The 18,518-nt window shown below is 33.5% G+C and overlaps 2 protein-coding genes across 2 annotated transcripts; both read right to left on the bottom strand.

Moving 5' to 3' along the window:
- Positions 1 to 248: 248 nt before the first annotated feature.
- On the bottom strand, positions 249 to 6,772 carry LOC123213321. The gene is made up of 9 exons (XM_044632725.1): positions 6,347 to 6,772; positions 4,614 to 4,964; positions 4,309 to 4,524; positions 3,146 to 3,795; positions 2,264 to 2,360; positions 2,120 to 2,173; positions 1,945 to 2,039; positions 1,571 to 1,761; positions 249 to 1,032 (listed from the first exon to the last, which is right to left on the bottom strand). The coding sequence occupies exons 1-9, from the start codon at positions 6,641 to 6,643 to the stop codon at positions 395 to 397; spliced, it is 2,589 nt and encodes an 862-aa protein (XP_044488660.1). The 5' UTR covers positions 6,644 to 6,772; the 3' UTR covers positions 249 to 394.
- A 2,164-nt stretch (positions 6,773 to 8,936) lies between these two features.
- Positions 8,937 to 13,642, bottom strand: LOC123213320. The gene is made up of 10 exons (XM_044632724.1): positions 13,031 to 13,642; positions 12,805 to 12,942; positions 12,193 to 12,381; positions 10,760 to 10,897; positions 10,515 to 10,633; positions 10,301 to 10,433; positions 10,082 to 10,211; positions 9,915 to 9,994; positions 9,666 to 9,800; positions 8,937 to 9,550 (listed from the first exon to the last, which is right to left on the bottom strand). Exons 1-10 carry the CDS (start codon positions 13,508 to 13,510, stop codon positions 9,317 to 9,319), a joined length of 1,776 nt encoding a protein of 591 aa, XP_044488659.1. The 5' UTR covers positions 13,511 to 13,642; the 3' UTR covers positions 8,937 to 9,316.
- Between the last annotated feature and the right edge of the window lie 4,876 nt (positions 13,643 to 18,518).

Genomic DNA, 18,518 nt, shown 5'->3' with positions numbered 1-18,518 from the left:
TTTCAATACTCACTAATACAATTAACCTCCTATCATATCAGAATCATAATGTCAGTTTATCAAATCGCATATTTCCCCGCTTTAAAAAATAATTGTACATGAATTTTTAAAATAATTTTAAAAGTGTAAATGCAAGATTTTTATATCCGTGAGCTCATGAACTCTTCAAGCCGACCAACATCAACTCAAATTCAGCTCGATACGAATAGTTCATGAGCTTCTCACCGGATTGCAGCCCTATTTACAACTTCACGAAGACTAAGGTTTCTATTTATTATCAAAAATATTGATGAATTCTAATACATCAACTCATAAAAATGGTGTTACATAATGAGGCAAAATAGATTTACATAATCCTACAGTGTCTCAGCAACAAGTACTATATTTTGTTTCATCAAATGGGTAAATTCCTGAGCAATCGAAGAGCTCTTGTCCACTGTGGTCTCTGTGAAAGAACAATTCTCCTCAAGACTGGGACTGCACCAGCAGCTATAATGGCTGAATGATTTTCACTGTGCATGCTCAGATTATACAGTATTGCTATGCCTGCTTCAACAGCTCTATCACTCCCTCCTTCTATCAGCTTCACCAACGGAAATATTCCACCCTCTGATGCAATGGCTCGAGTTGAATCCACCACCCCTTCATATATTATTCTGCTCAGTTCTACGACTGCAGCTTCCTGGACATCCGGTGAGAGAGAGGATTTCATCTGCTCGATGAGTCTTGGAATCGTCTCATAAAGTGTTACCTCCATGTTGATTGGATTTTCGTAGTCGATGTAGGGACCAGACAGAGAGCTCAGTTTAACTAAACAAGCAGCAACCCAGTCTTTGTAGTGAAGGGGGATATCTGACTTGAGGATTCTGCGTAGCAGTTCAGTGAAATGAGAGGAGTTTATTGTTCCGGAAAATTGCTTGGAATCAAGCAATTTTGCCAGTAGCCGTGATGCAGCAGATATTGTAAGACCAGCTTCTTCAATTTCAAGGGCATATTTTTCGGGTTGCTGAGCCTCAACATCAGATTCTAAATCTGCAGAAAATAAAACATTTATTCATCTGAAAAAGGTGGGAAGAAAAATATTAATCCAGACCAGTTGAGATGGCATTTAAACTAGGCTTGTGGAAAACTCTGCAAATGCAGGAATATTCAAGATACAAGATATGCAGATCCTATTTATTTCTATTACACGCTTGTGTCGACTTTAGCATGAACTTATCTGATATTTTCAACACAATCAAAGTATCCAACAAATGCAAAAAATTGTGCCGATAAGCAACAGAGGAGGAGGGTTTACAACATTGAGGAACCATCGCTCCCATATTCAACTGTAGCATGCACACTCACATACAAGGCTAAATTTTATTATCACATGGATCTAACTGTAGGCAAATATGTTATGTTAATACCATGGGGAGATTTTTTGAGTTAAACACAAGCTATGATAACATAATGGGGACTTAGCAATCATAAGCTTAAGTTTAAATAAGGATTCAAGATAGATTTGAACTTCAACATACAGATATGGGGTAATTAGCCTTTATAGAAATAGTGTCATTATTCCTCATACCTTCCAAAACTTTTTGTTGGAAAATGGCATCTAGACCAGATTCAATATCCACCGAATTGATTGTGTCCATGCTTGGGTCAATAATTGTTACAAACTCAAGGATAGAAGCTGCCTTCCTCTGTAAAATAGGGCTTGAGGTCTTCAGAATGTCAACCAGGCGACTGATGAAGACCGAGTCCAACACTTCTTTCCTATAATGGTTTACAACATTATCAGCACCAAACTTCACCGTGCAGGCTTTAGAATTTATCACTAAACTCAGATACAAGTAAAAATCACAGGTCAAACAGAAAACTCACTTTCAAGCATGCAACAGAAAAGGAAAGGTAACCAAAAGAGGAAGGAGATGGGGTAAATAAAAATAAAATAAAAACCTTGTATTGGTATTTGATGCTATTTCAGCTGTGGTTCCAGATCCTGTAGAAGCATCTAAATCCTTTTGTGATCCATCAACTGATCCATCATAAAACTGGGATGCATCAACATACTGGGTAAGTCATCAAAACGCTAAAAGCATTTATGATATGTGGTAAGAAAGTGCCCACTAACCTTTGATTTTAATTCTTTACTTGGGTCTAAGATACGACCAAGTATGTCCAAGGTCTGCATTGCAGCAAAAATCCGCATCATCATCAACACAAAATCAGATTTCTTATTGAAAATTTTATGAGCCAACTAAAATAACCATAGGACCTTTTCCATCAATCTTTCAGAGATGTCTGAGCACTTTAGAGTATTAACCAAAGGACAAATAACACCTTCAGCTTCAATAACATGGCAAACACCATGACTGCATCAAGAAAGTGAAAAAAAAAAATTATTTTCAACCATGATATGTCAAGCAAATAAAAGATAATAATTATTTATTGATTATTAAAACATGAAGATAAACTCATAACAAAATGCAGAAATGCAGTCAAGCATATATGTCAAACATGATAGAAGGATAGATCCTAATGTAGAAGGCATTTCCAACATGCAAAAACAGAAGGAAAAAAAAAAACAAGAAGCTAGATGTTGTATCATTGTCATTCGTCAATGCCCAAGGTGGAATCCATCACCATTACATGACAATACAACAGATATCAAGATTGGCAACTTCACATAAAAATTTTAAGTCAGTCTTTTGATACAATCCACCCAAGGAACTTCCTTAAGCAAGAATAGCATTAGCAATAGGCAAGAATCTAAATTTGTGTAGCTAATTCATGATGGATCAACCAACAGCAAATGCAGGAACCAGAAACACCTCTCTCTCTGTTTCTCACTCTCTCGCATGGCGACCTCTACGCTGAGAGAGAAATCTTGCACCAGTAACTTAGACAATACAATAAAAAACACTGATTCACAAATCTGACACAAGAATTTTGAGACAAGCACAGGAGGCCATTAATTGACTGGCAAGTAAATTTACCGAATTAACAATCAACTAATGATTTTTAATAAAATTTAAAAAAAAAAAGACTACTATCTGGCTTTCTTATAAGAACTCTCATTTGAAATTAAAAAATGTTAGCTGGCAACGTCAAGTTTGGTGTTTGGAAAACAAACTTGAATAAAGGAAAATTCATATACCTGACAGACAATCTCTCCAAAGCACGTGTTGCGGCCAATCTGATAGCATCATTATTATGGTTTAAATGCCCAACCAAAAGCTTGATAGCCCCAGCTTCCTTAAATGAAACCCGCATATGTTCATTAATAGATGCATCTGCAATCGACTCTGCAGCTCTTTGTATGGCTGCCTCATCTTCAAGCCCAAGAATCAAAACAAGTCGAGCCACACCATCCATCCATGGCAGAATTGTTACCTGCCGACCGGTAGGCAAATCAGATTGAGGTTTCCTTTCATCTTCCAACTCTATAGCCCCAATACGAGCAAGAAACTGTTGTTTTGCCCGTCCAACCACCGCATTCATCTTGGCTTCTTCAATGTCCACATTCTTGTCACTAACATTTAATCCAAGTAGTAATTCATTGGCACCATACCTGGAAGGGTCTTGTGAAGTCCGTTCAATCTCAGTACCATCTGGTAAACTAGGCCACGAATACAAACCAGGTCTGAAGGACTTATATGCAGCTGAACCAATCATAGGGACAGGAACCAGGCCTTCCTCTATAATAAGAATTCTATAGTATTCATCTTTAGAAAGTTCAATCAGTGCATTCCTTGCTGCCTTTCGTATGACTTTGAATTCTTCCACATCAGTTTTTAAGAGCTGTGCCTGTAGGAAGTATCCAAGATGATTAGCCTTTACTGTTACAGAAAATTTCAAATAGAAACATTCCAATATGTCTTCAGAAACTTTCTCTAGAAACTAATCCCAACTGAATCTGCTGGAGTAAACAGATTAACTTTTTGACACAACCAATTTTAGAGAAGCATATGCCTTAAAAGTCTTGAAACAAATCTACACATCATTTAAATCACACAAGGTGTCCAAATATGCCAGAACTGTATACTTTACATATTCCTCAGCTAGATGGAATACAATCCAAAATGAAAATTTTCATCCAAAAAAATAATAACAAATAAAAAGGATGTTGTAGTGGTTCATGAGTCTCAACCTCTGTTCTTCCTTTCATTTGTTGTTATTATTTTATTTTTAACAAATAACAAATGCTTTTGTTTTACTTGGTAAACACAAGTTAAACATCACTGAAGGTTGAAAGCACCAAATGAATAAACAATTTGATTAAACTTCTGATATCAATCAATACTGTCAACCAAACCTTACCAGTTTTGGAATAACACCTGCTTCAACCATTATGTTATGATTTGAGTGGCTCAATGCCAGATTTGCCAAAACCCCGCCAGCCGCTTCCTTTACGTTGATGTCCTCATCTTCCAGTGACTTAATAAGTAATGGCAAAATATCAGAATTTGCAATTTTCAATCTAAGTTTCTCATCAACAGATAAGTTCCACAAAGTACATATACTCTGCTCCTTCACCTGCAGAAATAAGTTCAGGATATGCCTCAATTTTCCACAACAAAGAAATATGAGAGAGAAATTCCAATGGCAAGGTACCTCTCCTATACCTCAGCAGTCAAGGAAGATCGACTCAACAATCCATTGATCTCTTCTACAGCTCCTCTTTCTGCTACAGAGTCTCTATATGAATTAATAGAAGATACTGATCGTAAAAGGCCTGCAGCTGCTTCACATGTAGCACTAGATTCTGACTTAAGAAGGTTAATGGTGAGATTTATGCAACCACTGAACTGCATGATAGTGTCAATGCACTTCTTTCCACCTAGAGAGTATTTCCATAGAGCCACTATTGCTTGTTCTCTGTCAAGTGGATCATTGTCCAGTCCAAGCATCCGGACAAACAAGGCAACATAACTGTCACCAAAAGTAGAAGAGCTATTGTTTATATCCTTTGTATCCTGAAATTGAAATGACAAGCTGCATCATTATGTGGCTAAAACTAATGAACACATGTCATCCTTGTTAGTATGCAATAGTCAATAAAAGCAGAAAATACTTCATATTGAAAAAGCCTCAACACCTTAGGGTTGAAAAATGATCCAAACAGTACTTTAGAAAGAAATCATTAACACCAAATGCCATTATGTTAATATGTTTGGGGATCTTTCTCAAAAAATCTTGCTCAATGAAAGAGAAAAGTTAATAAGTATGAACAGGAATCAATATTGAAAATCTTTACCAATTCAGCTATAATCTAATCTGCAGTTAGCAAGTACATTAAAACAAAATTCCAGGTAAAAAAACGAGGAACTACAGCTCACAATATAGCATCAAACAAGCCTATCTAGATTCTCAAAATAACCAAAGTGAGAGTTCATACAACCATAAAGTAAGTTCAAAGGATTCTAAACTGTTAGACCCATGGTGACTAAAGAGTACCAATGCAGGAACAAGGCTAGGGCACGAAATCATCAATCCATGTGGCTAGCAAAGAGTGGAGAGAGCAGGGAAGAATGTCTAGGCAGTTAGAGGAGAGATGAAATGAAGGTCGTGGTCGAATTGGGCAAGAGAAAAAAGGGAAAATTTTGGGAGATATTGAGAGAGAGTCTGGCCTCTCAAAAGATGAACAAATGTAGTGGTCCCCATAGGGTTGTTTTTGCTTTGTGTTTCTGCATTTTGTATAGAGAATCTGATATTTGCATCCACTGTAATTTCTGGATTGAATTAATATAAAGACAGTGTATTTCAATTGGTTCCACTGTCAATTCTTGTGTTTACAATTTGTTAGAATTGAATATTGTTAACATAAACCTTTCTTCGATCATGACCATTTGAAGTTAGGCAGGCTATTTACATTCCTGCTTCATTTTCACTATAGCTCAGCATACATCTACTATATTAGCAGTTTCCAGAAAGAAAAAAGGAACAATATAATGCAAGGACTTGTAAACATTTCTTTATATGTGCATCACAAGCAAGTAAGAACATCTATGATCTAACTTAATTCCCAAACCATTTTCCCACAAACCCCAATATCATCAAAGATTCAATCAGGTTCTCTCTAAAACCACAATCAAATTTTATAAGATACCGCATCAGACTTCTTAAATTTCTAGTCAAACTTATATTGCAATATCAAAGATAATTATAATAACAACTTGAGTTTTAATAATTAAAAAAACACCCTAAACGAAGAACCCATTATTACAACAATACTGAATCATCAATCTCTATCAACATTTTCAAGATTTTCCAAGTAAACAATATTTCCATGTAAATAACAATAAAAAATAAAAATCTATAGAAAAGAAAGCAAACACACCCAGATTGAAAAACTTACAACAGAAGAAGAGAGTTGGGGGTTTGAATCAGAGGCGCCATCACCATCACTACTACTACTACAATTGCAACCGCCGCTGGATAATAGTGTACGGAGAGACGAAGTTTTGGGCTTAAATAAAAATAAAGAATGGGGACCAAAGTGAAAAGAAGAAAAAGTTTTGGAGTGTCTTCTGATTCTGGGTACTGTTGCACTGGAGGAGGTGGTGATGTTCATTCTTCCAATTTCCATGTTACAATTCAGCGCCTTCATGTTGAAGTTGAACTGAGTAGCAGGAAGTGCTGCCGGACCCAACATTTTCTTGTCTTTCAAATGAGAAAAAATGGGAATCGTGACGGTTTTGAAAGAGGGTTTTGCAGACGAATTGGATTTTTTTCTGGCCTTTTGCAATGGCAGTAACTGGCTGGGCAGTCGGAATTTACTAGATTTTTGAAATTTTTGAAATTTAATAATTTCTTTTCATGAAAAATTCAATTTTAAAAAAAAATTATAATAACTAATATTATATGGAAGGGCAATATTATACATATATAATTTAAATATATAAATATATCAATTTTTAATTTTTAATTTTTTAATTAAATAATAATAAGTTATTTATATATTTAAATTGTATATTAAAAAAATATATATATATATATATAAACTTATTATACATGATACTTGATATTATATATATAAATGGATAAAAATTATATATTTTAAAATAAAAATCATGTCAATTCATTAACATAAAATATTATCTCTTTTAACATATAAATAAAAGAAGCAAAATTATATGAAGATAATATTTATTTAAGCAAAGTAGATTATTCGAATTTTTCTTATATTAATATGATAATAAATTAATAATATTACTTGATATAAAAATGATATTATTTATTAATTTTATGTTATATGTTAAGAGATTATTGAGTCGAATATTATAAATTATTACAAGAATAACAATTAATGAACGAATCTTTTTTATAAAAATTAATTTAATTAAAATAGAAGAAAAATTTTAATAAATATAAATCTAAATTGAATCAAATCTGAATAAAAATTTTAGAACAATTAATTTAAAATTCAATTCAATTTATTCAAATCGTAAAAAAAAAAAAGAACTATTGATAAACAAGTTTTAATGTTATGATGTCATTGCAATAAGAGGGTCAGATAATTTCAATTCGAATGTGACATGTTCAAGTTGAACATTAATCCAAATTCAAGCAACTCGGATAAAATCCACTCCTAATTTCTCTAATTAAATATATATTAAGCGAAAAAAATACGTAATTTCTTTAAATACTACACTCTAATTGAGGAGGTCCTTTTAGGCTCTTCTGTTTCTTTTAAGAGTTTGTTTTACAAAAGGAGAATTAATCATCCCAAAGATTCAAGACAACACCATAGAAAGAACACTCTTGCTGAAGGGGAAATTAGATAATATTGGCGCAGCAAATTGGCTGGCCTAGACATGACGGTGAGGCGTATCGGATCAAATCTAACATAACGTGTCATACCCCCAAATAATGTCATGTAAAAACCCATCAATTGATAGATCTTACAGGTTAGACAATTTACAAGTACAGTTAGACTTGTTATATGACTCAATCCCGTGGATCATACTTTTATGAGCCATTAGCAAGCCAACTCGCATACTTTAGCAGAAAATTTTAAATTTCTTCTATTTTGTTAATCTTTTGGTTGGTTATCGATATGACAACCAATTATAATAAACTAGCTTAGAGTGAGGGGTAAATTCAAACCCTACTTGAAAGACTCATCAACACCACTGTATTTAAACCCTTTCTTCAACGATTCTTTCCTTTCTTCAATGACTTTTTTTCTTCTTTAATAATTATTCTTTTAACGTCATTATTCGCTATTTAAATTGGCTAAAACTCAAACAGGCCATTTTTGAGCTAGACTCAAGTTAAACCATATTCAAACTCAATTCGACTTAAACCTACCTATATTTTACTGAAAAATGATAATGTTTATACTAATACAAAGAAACTGATCCATTAAATTTGAATTTACAGGCTAGAGCTATGGGCACCATTTTTCAACTTCGGGAAGTTTCCAAGGGATCCATCAATAAATTATCCATAGCTCCCAATCTGAAGTTCATGAAGAAATGAAGAACAATACTTGTACTATAAAAATCTAAAGTTTCACACTAGAGTTTGATTCAAACTGAACTTGTTTAAGTTTAAGTTTCATTTAAACAAACCTGAAACAAGCTAGACTTAAACAAACTAGAGCCCAAACCTGAGAATTCAATATTTTTGAAGTCGAACTCGAGCTTTAGTGGTGTTCAACTTGTAAAACTTGCGAATGTAAAAAATTTGATACAAATCGATTAAAACAACATCATTTCAACCAATACGCATTACAATAACGTTTTAATATCAAATCAAGACCAAAACTCGATTCAAACTCAAACACCTTTAAAATGAACTCAACAAGTTCAATCTCAAGCTTTGCTTCACTAAGCTTAGGTGCGTTCGAGCTCATCTCAAATCTAGCCCTATTTCATATCACAATAATTAATTGATCTTCCCTAAAGCATAAAAATCACATGAAATAGAGAGAGCTCAGAGACTGACACAACTGGGTAAAATTAAATTGTATGGAAAATTCAATTCTCAAGTAATTTCTAAATAAATCCCGCCATTAACTTAAATCATTCATATGACTAAAATCTACAAGCCCAAAAAAAAAAAAAAATGAAGTTATGGCTATCCATAATGGGAAAATCTTCTTCACCCTTATTTTCCAGGGAGATGCTGGCTTTTTTCCAAGAAATAATTTAAAGGCCTGTATTCTAAAACAGTATTCAAGTCATCAGCTCATTTCATATCCCTAAACAACAGTAAAATTTAAAGTTATTTCCCCTTTGGCTTACTTGGTCAGAAGCAGAAAGTTCGGAAAGAAGGGAAGATGCAAGTATTGGTAAGAAGAGAATGATACATTGCATCATGCTCAAATAGAGCCCAGGGAGTTGAAGAATACGGAAATCTTCTTCCAATCAGGGCACTCCATGTTCGGAGACATGAAGGTCACACCCACAGCCAATGCAACGGCAAGGAGGGCAACGCTTTTGAGACAAGCATGGCTGCTTGACAACTTTCCCAATATATGCTTACAGTACTTGTCTGAATTCTTGATGAGTGCCTGGTGTGCACTGTCAGCTCCACCAGCAATTGCATTCTCATTCTATAAGAAAAGAAATTTGATAATGAGCATTAGTTAAGTTGGCTAATTTTCTATTAGAATTTCGATTAAGCTTGTTGAGCAATTTTATATATACAAAAAAATAGTAAGGACCTACCTTCTGCCTAAAACTCTTGAGAGTTGTCTTCAAAGAGACAAAAGGTAAGAGCTTTGGGGATTGCTCCTTCCATTCACTAGAGAGCTTTTTCAGAACAGCGATGCTAGCTTCTAGATTATCCTGATAAACCTTGTCCTGTTTATATGCAGGTATGATAAAAAGAATATGTAAATTCTACATGGTAGAGCCCAAAAATGAAATGAAAAAGACCATCCTGAACAAAGAAAGATAAAAATTAGAACAGCTTACCCACTGCTTGTAGCAATCAGCATTTTGTGTCAAACACCATATGAAAATGCCAGCTGCTTCATTTGATAACTCAGGAGTGCCTGTAAAAAGAAGATTATTCTCAATATAAACTTCCCAACCTATCATTTTTTGATATCTTTTAGAAAATGTAATTCCGGTTTGCATACTTTCTCCAGCTAGTTTAACAGAAAAACTCTGTATCTGCTGTGAAACTTGTTTCATTGCTTTGCTTCCAGTGGCACCAGCTAGAGCCACCTCTCTAAGGGTGGGATATATTGCCTCAAACCTTTCTGTAGCCTACATGAGTCACCACATCCAAAGTGAAGTATGAGCACCAAATTAATTAAATAAAAAACCAGACTGTAAACACCATTGCTAATACACACCTTTACTCTAGCTGAAGACGTGGGGAATGTAAGTCGCAACAGTATCTCAAGGGCAAAAGGTGGCACCAAACGCTCCCCCTTTCTAACTGCTCCATTCACCAAAATTGTACAAGCCTTTGGGGTAGATAAGATTCTGCAATGAGAATATAAAATGTCATAAAGAGACAAGAATTTGTAGGAAGAAAATAATTGTAAATTTCTAAACTCTCTATACCTCTCCACTAGCTGCAAAATTATGTCCCTGGACAATGGATTGCAACTTTTGCTACCAACAACTGGCAGAAGATTATGTGCCCACGCATATAAACCCACAGCCAGATCCCCTTGTGAAGCCTAGACAACAAAATTTACGTAACTGGCTTAAGAAGCACATATATTGGGATAAGAATAACAACTAGCAGACTTCGTCTTCCAAGTAAATCCCTTTGCTATGCTGATACATTGTTGTTTTTCACTAACCTGTGTAATCATCCATATGGTAACTGGAAGTTTATCTTGTCCATGATACTTCTGACTGTCCCTCAATGTAGGTAGAACATTGATTAAGGCATCAGGTTTTCGTCGCAAAACCATTGCCAAAGCCACAAAAATTGCAACCTGTCATTTCATAAAACATTGTTTAAATACCAATCTAATGTGAAAATATTTTAAGATTTATTTGGAAGCTAGAGTTTGATTTATTCCAAAAAAACGATAACTTGGAACATATAGCTAGCAGAAACAGCTTAAAATCTCAAAAATCAAAGGGTCAGTTTTACAGCTTAAATCAAATTGACTTCTAATATAGAAAGGGAAGTCAGCATTCAAACAATAACAAAATCAAATCGGTCAACTCTATTTAATGGGAAAAAAAACAGTAACAATTCAAAGGCTATAACACAAAATCCTGACCCATCACAAAATAAAATTTTCCATTATGCACAGATGAACATATACTTTTACAAGAAAAAACAATAATAATAGCAGCAGATCAACTAATTTAAAAACGATCAAGTTCTCTTGGAGTAAACGATTTCAAAGCCAAAATTTTTTGAATCCTAGGCCGTTCATCTTTTGTTATAAATTATTATCATCTTGTGTGAGAATTATGGAGAATCAAAGACTCATAGTCACCTAGCTTGGGCCTCAATGGAAGGAGTTCACTTCCTTCATCCAAAATCAATGTGGTGTCTTACAACTACATTCAAAGTAATCAATGAAGTTACCAAAACTGATCAGCCCCATCCTCTAGCCCATCATCTAAAAGAGAAGGCTTAACAAAAATTGCACACTTCAAATCGTTAAAATGATCTAAATTGTAAATATCAAAACAATGATTATATCATCTAAATTGAAAAAACTGGAACACACCACATTCAAATTCAAGGCTTTAGAGCAAAAATGAAAGATCAGTACAGAAAGGTATGTTAATTAGTTATTAGAAATAGACCAACTTTGCGATGATCAATTGATATCTTTATCATTAACGTTGACAATCATAGACTGGTTCTAAAATACGGCAACTGTAGTCTTTCATTTGGCAGAAGCACTACCATCACAAGTATGACTATATCCACAGGCATCACAGCTACCACTAGATTTCTCATTTCATCTTTCAATATGCCTTTGGTGGACAAAAATCCTAGCCTGACAGACACATTCGATGACAAACTCACAGTTCTTACGATTATGGATCCAGTTTCTTGGGTTAGAATAGAAAAAACCGTTCAAAAGAAAAAAGGAATACTTTTCTCATATATTCTTAGGAGAGTATGTATAATTAATGGAATAAAAAAGAGAAATAAGCTCTTTGCAAACAAAATAACAATAATTATACACAAATCATTGGCACTGCAATTCTACTTAGCCATCCCTCATCAGGCTAACCAAGCCTTCTTGTCAGAAAGTTTTACCTGGGATTTTGATGATGCTTGTTGCACGACCTTCTTAGAACCCTTTCCACTAGCATGATGGGCATCCAGGTCTGCAAAAATGCCATCCAAAGACCACAATACAAAGGATGAAAGTGCTTCGGGGGATCGTTGGTTGATCCAATCAACTGATGTCTTATAAACAGCATCCGGAATATGAGAAACGGGTATCTGTTATATAAATCATATCAACCAATTTGGTAAAACAAACTAACAAAAAAGAGAGGAAAGGGAAGTACAACAGTTTCCTAACAGCCATGTAGAGTTACCAGACATTTTAATTAACTAATATAAATACATACCCAAAAAATCAACAGATGGCATTTATCAAACGAAAAATTACCGAGTTATGATACCAAAATAGCGGAAAATAATTTACCAGAGATGCAATTGAGCACACTTTTATCGTCAAATAATAAAAATAAAACACCCTAAAAATCAACAACCATGAAACTATAAACATATAATTAAAAAAAAATTAATAAAATGTGCCTCATGATAGCTCATTCCCCCCTAAACAATCTTCAATTTTACAAACACTTGATAGTCTGACATCACGACGTAAGCTTCACAAATCAAAATCGCGAAACTTACATCAGCAATCTTCGCCACGGTGCTCTCTTTGAAAAGCTTCACCCAAGGGAACTGAGACGCACTGACCGCCGAAAATGCCCTCCCAAAATAATCAGCAAATCTCATCATTTGTATCTCTTGCTGGGATTCATACGTGCCCTATTCAAACAATCCAATTAAAAAATCACCGGATCAAAACGAATCATAAACAAGACACGCACAATTCCCAAATCATTTCCCAACTTACCGTTATATCAACAAGAAACGCGGCGAGATCGGTCGCGTCAATCTTAGCCGCGGCTTCCGCCACAGTAATCTTAGGCTTCTTCGGCTTCTTTTGCTTCACCTTCTTAACCTCCTCGGCCTTGCCGTTCTCGGCGGCCTCCGTCTCACTCTCGTCATCGTCCTCATCATCAGATCGGTGCTTCGATCTCGTTTGAGGAGCGTGAACAACAGCCGCATTCGCTTGCTGAGCGCTGAACAAACGACGACGTCGTTCCTCGGCCTGCTGCTCGAGGTTACGGAACACATTACTCTTATCTTCATTAACGGCGCCGTTAGATCGAAGAGTTACGGCCGCCGGATCGGCGTTAGGTTTAGCGGTCTTGCGCTGGCGCTTGACGTAAGTGACCTTCTGCCAGCCGTGATCGTTGCTGCTGTTGTTAGTAGCGGAGTTGGCGATCTCAGGAGATTCGTTGACCTTTGAGTCGACAAGAGCCGGTTCCATGGCTGGCTTGGATTTTTATTTTGGCGAGTTTTGGGATTTTAATTTGATTACTGTTTCTTTTTTTTCGATAGAAAAAAGGAGAAAGACAGAGATGAGGAAAATGAGGTGGACGGGCTGGGAGGCTTTAAGATAGAGCGGGTACGGGCGTGGAGAAGGGTATTTATGGAAGTTGACTTTCCGATTTTGCCATTACTTGGGTGCGAAATTACAGGATTGCTGCTCATCTTATTAATAATTCTTCTTTTTTATTCTCCGAGTCTACCAAACAATGGATAATTTTAATGGTATGTATTATTCAGTTAAATTGAATCATTTGAAAGTTATAGTTTGATTTAATTTAGTATATAGAATGGTTTAGTTTGAATTGAAAACTTCCAAATTTAATTTCAATTATGGTTTAGATAATTTTTAAACTGAATCAAATTATAAATCGTATTTTTTAATATATGTATAAATGATTTTAATAAATTCAAATCATAATAATTGAATTGTGTATAGTATTATATATATTAAAAACCTAATTTTTTATATCATGTATTATCTCGTATCGTATAATACACTTAAAAAATAAAATAATAAAAAATTATAATTGATACGACATTATTTTGAAAAATATTACAATCATCTTTAATATTTAAAAATTTTTCATAAACATCCATAATGCACCATCATTTTCTCTAAAAAAGTGTATCAATTAATATCAATAATATGTATCATATTATATGATATATTTATTATATCGTATTAATTCAGTACATTTTATGATATGTATGATTTTTTATTTGTATCTATCGTATCATGTATCATAAGATATTGATAATTATTATTCAAACCATAATCCAAATCAGACCAAACTATAATTTTTCAATTTGGTTTGGTTTGGTTTAAAACTTAAAATAATTTAGTTTGGTTTGAAAATTTTTCAAATTGTTTTTTCAGTTTGATTTATAAAAACTTTCCAGTTGTATTAAATTAGATCGTACACACCTCCTAAACAATTTGGTTAAACTGCAAAACTCTCCGCAAATTTTTTTAATTATCCAAAATATAGTTATTATAAATTAAATTACTATAATTCATAGATATTTTTGAATTATTTAAAACATTTATTTTAATATTTAAGAAATTATTTCCAAAACACAAAATAATATTTGTCTTTATCGAATTATGTATCCTTTCTTCGGATTTATCATCCACATATTATCATTTAGGTGTAGATTCTATGAAAGATTAGTTTAAACTTGATCTATAATGTTAAATTCAAACTATCCGGATGATTAACATTAATATTAAGAAGAATTACAAAAACCGTAAGAGAAATAAAAATCAAAATTATCAAATAAAGAGTAATTGTTGAAAAAAATGTTTCAATAAAGAAGTGTAGACAAAGTGAACGTTTCATTAGTTTAATTGATTTAAGTCAAATATAAATTTGAGTCTTACCAATATTATCATGTAATTTTGTAGATTGTGTTAAGATTATCTTAATCCACTTAATTATACTAATAATTGACCTTGAAAATCAAATCAATGTAACAACAATGAAATACAGGGAAATCACCCCTCAACCCATAAAAGTTTCGTAAATAACATGGATACCCACAAGTTTCGTAAACTAACAATGTTACTCTTTGGTTATTCTTATGGTGTATTCGATTTGGATAATTTTTTATTACTAAATTAATAGATATAAATAATTAATGTATTTGATTTAAGGTAATAAAATAATATTAAGTTATTATTTTACTTAAATGTCTTTAAATATAATTATTTTAAAATATTTTTCCTATTACTTATTATATTAATTAAAAATGAAGGTATTTTTATTCTAAAAAATGTATAAGTAATAATATAATTATAATAAAATCAATATTATATTGATAATATTTTAATATTTAAGATGAAAATAGTAACAAATTACTAAAATTTTTTATTTTATATGTCATATCATTATCAGTAATTAATGTGTTTCCGTAGAAACGGATTTCATTACATATCTAGCTATATCTTTTCATATAATTATGCAATTATAATTTCCTTTTATCTTATGAATACTAGATTATAACAAGACAATGAGACAACGAATCATATTTTCATATTGTTACTTTGTCGAATTTTTCTAGAATAATCAATAACATAATAGTAAATATAGGTATTTAAGAGGTAAACCAAATCACTTTAAAAATCTCATAATTTCTTTATTTACTTATATAAAATTACACCACTAATTCTGTGTAACTCTCATTGGTGTAATTTTCGCCATCAACAATAATTAATATCAAATTAATATAAAAACCTTAAATAATCTCTATGTTCTCGTGGAATCTCCAAACAGGTAAAGAGACTTTTTGCCTTACAGTAAATTTTAAATGTCAATTGAATAGGGGTGTCATTGTTAGTTAATGGACTTTTTGTGCACTCAAAAACCATTTAAGAATCCTGGGGTGTCTAGGAAATTATCCATTTTATTTTCCCCTTTTGTTGATGGGCAAGACACGTGATGGTTAGGGGCTTTCAAAGCGGCGAGCCCTACGGCTTGCCAAATTATCCTTTCAAATGTCTTCCTAGTTCAATGGGATTTCATGTATATTTTCTTTCACAATTATCTTTTCAATCACGACTTATTGCCTACAGTATAAGCGGAATAATAAAGTGTTTCATCTACAGTATTTAATGAGAGATCATCATTTGCATTTGTAATATAGTTCCATTTAAGGGTATAAACGTAGAGATGATATATGAGATCTCATATTAATTTTGTGCTATATAAAGTTTACCTAGTTAATTATTTTGTGCCGATGCGGTTTTATACCTTTGATTTTGAGTCATTTGCGATATTTGTTTTAGGGTATGTATGCCCTTTATATCTTTATAGCAAATTTTTAGTTCTATATAATAATTATTTTTTGTAAAAAAAAAAAAAACAAGTAGAGGTGGTTTGGATGGATTAGATATAAGTCGGGTCAGATTTAGATTGTTGTCCAATTTGAATGAGTCAAACTCAAATTGAAGTTTAAATTGATTGATCTTGGCTCGAAATTGATGTCTTGATGATATCACCGTATCAGAGCTTGCTTCAATGACCATTCTTCTTTTTCTTTAGAGATATTCTTTTTTGAAAACTTTTCTTTTTCTCAAGAGAGTCTTTTTCTACTTCTTTAGTGTGATGGTTTCAATCTCAAACTATATATTTTGATTCAAGCTATGTTTGAACTAACCCGTGTTTAAGTTCTACTCAACTCAAATACACTTTTATCCTTAGTGATAGGGTCATATTCACATATCAACCACTCTATATTGAAGTTAGATTTAAATCAAATTAATTGGAATTCAAAAACAAATTAATTTTAAATAAGTCTAAAATGAAAAACATTAGTTACCGAACTTTAAGTCGGGTATATAAAAGTGCTTTTATCGAGAAAGATTATGATTCATCTATAACACGAAATGAAATTATACATTGGAAATATCCTTGATTAATATGTTTTATATTAGGCCAAACAACTATTTCCCACCCGAGTTATGCTATTTCTATAAATTTTCCTCCGTTAACTTTGAAAAACTCATTTACCTACCCATAAGTTGTTAAAAAAAACGTCAGGTTGACTGATTCAAGGACAAAATTGTTATTTTACCTGTAATATTAAAAATAAACTTTAATTTAATTTCTTTTTTACTCTCAACCCTAACAATTTTTCTCCAACCCAAGTTTTCAAAAACAACATTTCCCCCCCTAGGGTTTCCAAACTTTCGGATTGAATTTTCTGACAAAGACCGACGATCTCTAGGCGATGTCTCCTCCTCCCTGGAGTCTCTTCTTTCCAACCGTGCAGCGTCTTCCCCTCCTAGGCGTCATCGTCGACAAAGACGAATCGTCTTCACCTCTGACGAAGACAAATCGTCTTCGTTCAGAGATGAAGACGACATCTTCGTCAGAGACGAAGACTACGTGTCTTCGTCGTATTCAGAGACAAAGACGACATCTTCGTTAGAGACGAAGACGATTCGTCTTCGTCTTGATGAAGACGTCGTACAGAGTTGAAAGTGTACAACCGGAAGGAGGGGTTGTCAGAGAAGCAGAGTAGGTGTTTGGAGATTGCCAGTTATCGTCGAAAAAATTGGATCTGAAGGTTTGGAAACCCTAGGGGAGAAAAATGCAATTTTTGAAAACTTGGGTTAGGGAGAAACTTTAGTTTTTAAAGTTTAAGGGGGCAAAAAGAGATAAAATTTTAAGGGGTTAGAGTTTCGTTAATTTTAACTGCTCATGGGTGAGTATTTGATATTATCAAAGTTAATAGGAAGAAACTTGAGAATGCAGCATACATTGGGTGGGAAATAGTCCTTTGGCCTTTATATTAAGCAATCCTTTAATCAGTATCAATGTAATAGGCACGGAGGATATGAATTTCATTTGCGCGTTAGACACCAATGTGACGGCTGCCACATGTTTTGCGTTGCCATCCATAGAAGGGTCGCGGGGGAGAATTTACCACCGGCTGGCTACCCAAGCACCACTGTGCATGGTGTCCAGACAGACAAAAGCATCGGGATCATGAAAATTGGACAGACATAACATAGGCAGCCGATGATTGTCCTGACATCCATTCCTAGAAGGCCAAACTTCAAAGTGATACCCTCTAATGTTAAAAAATTTAAATACCCACTTATATAACAATTTTTTATTAAATTATTAGTTAAAATTAGAGATAAGATAGTTATTTATTAAAAAATTAAAATTTTAGCACATTTTTCTTTCACAAATTTAAAAACTTGCAATTTGCCCAACTAAAGTTTGAAAAATAATAATTTCTTTCTAAAATTTTTTTCTCTTTTCTTCGGTGAAGATCTATCGTCTCTGGTCATTGGCAATCCTCCCTTCTGTCTTATCTCTCTCTCTCCTAGCCTCTCTCTGACCACCGATAGATAGAAATCCAAACAATTTTCATTTGGAAGATGACGTTTGGGCAACATCTGAAAGATTTTCAAACGATTTCTGTCAATCAATGGT

Source organism: Mangifera indica, chromosome 4, assembly GCF_011075055.1.
Source record: "Mangifera indica cultivar Alphonso chromosome 4, CATAS_Mindica_2.1, whole genome shotgun sequence".
NCBI classification, from domain to species: domain Eukaryota; kingdom Viridiplantae; phylum Streptophyta; class Magnoliopsida; order Sapindales; family Anacardiaceae; genus Mangifera; species Mangifera indica.
This window is presented reverse-complemented; position numbering and strand designations above follow the sequence as displayed.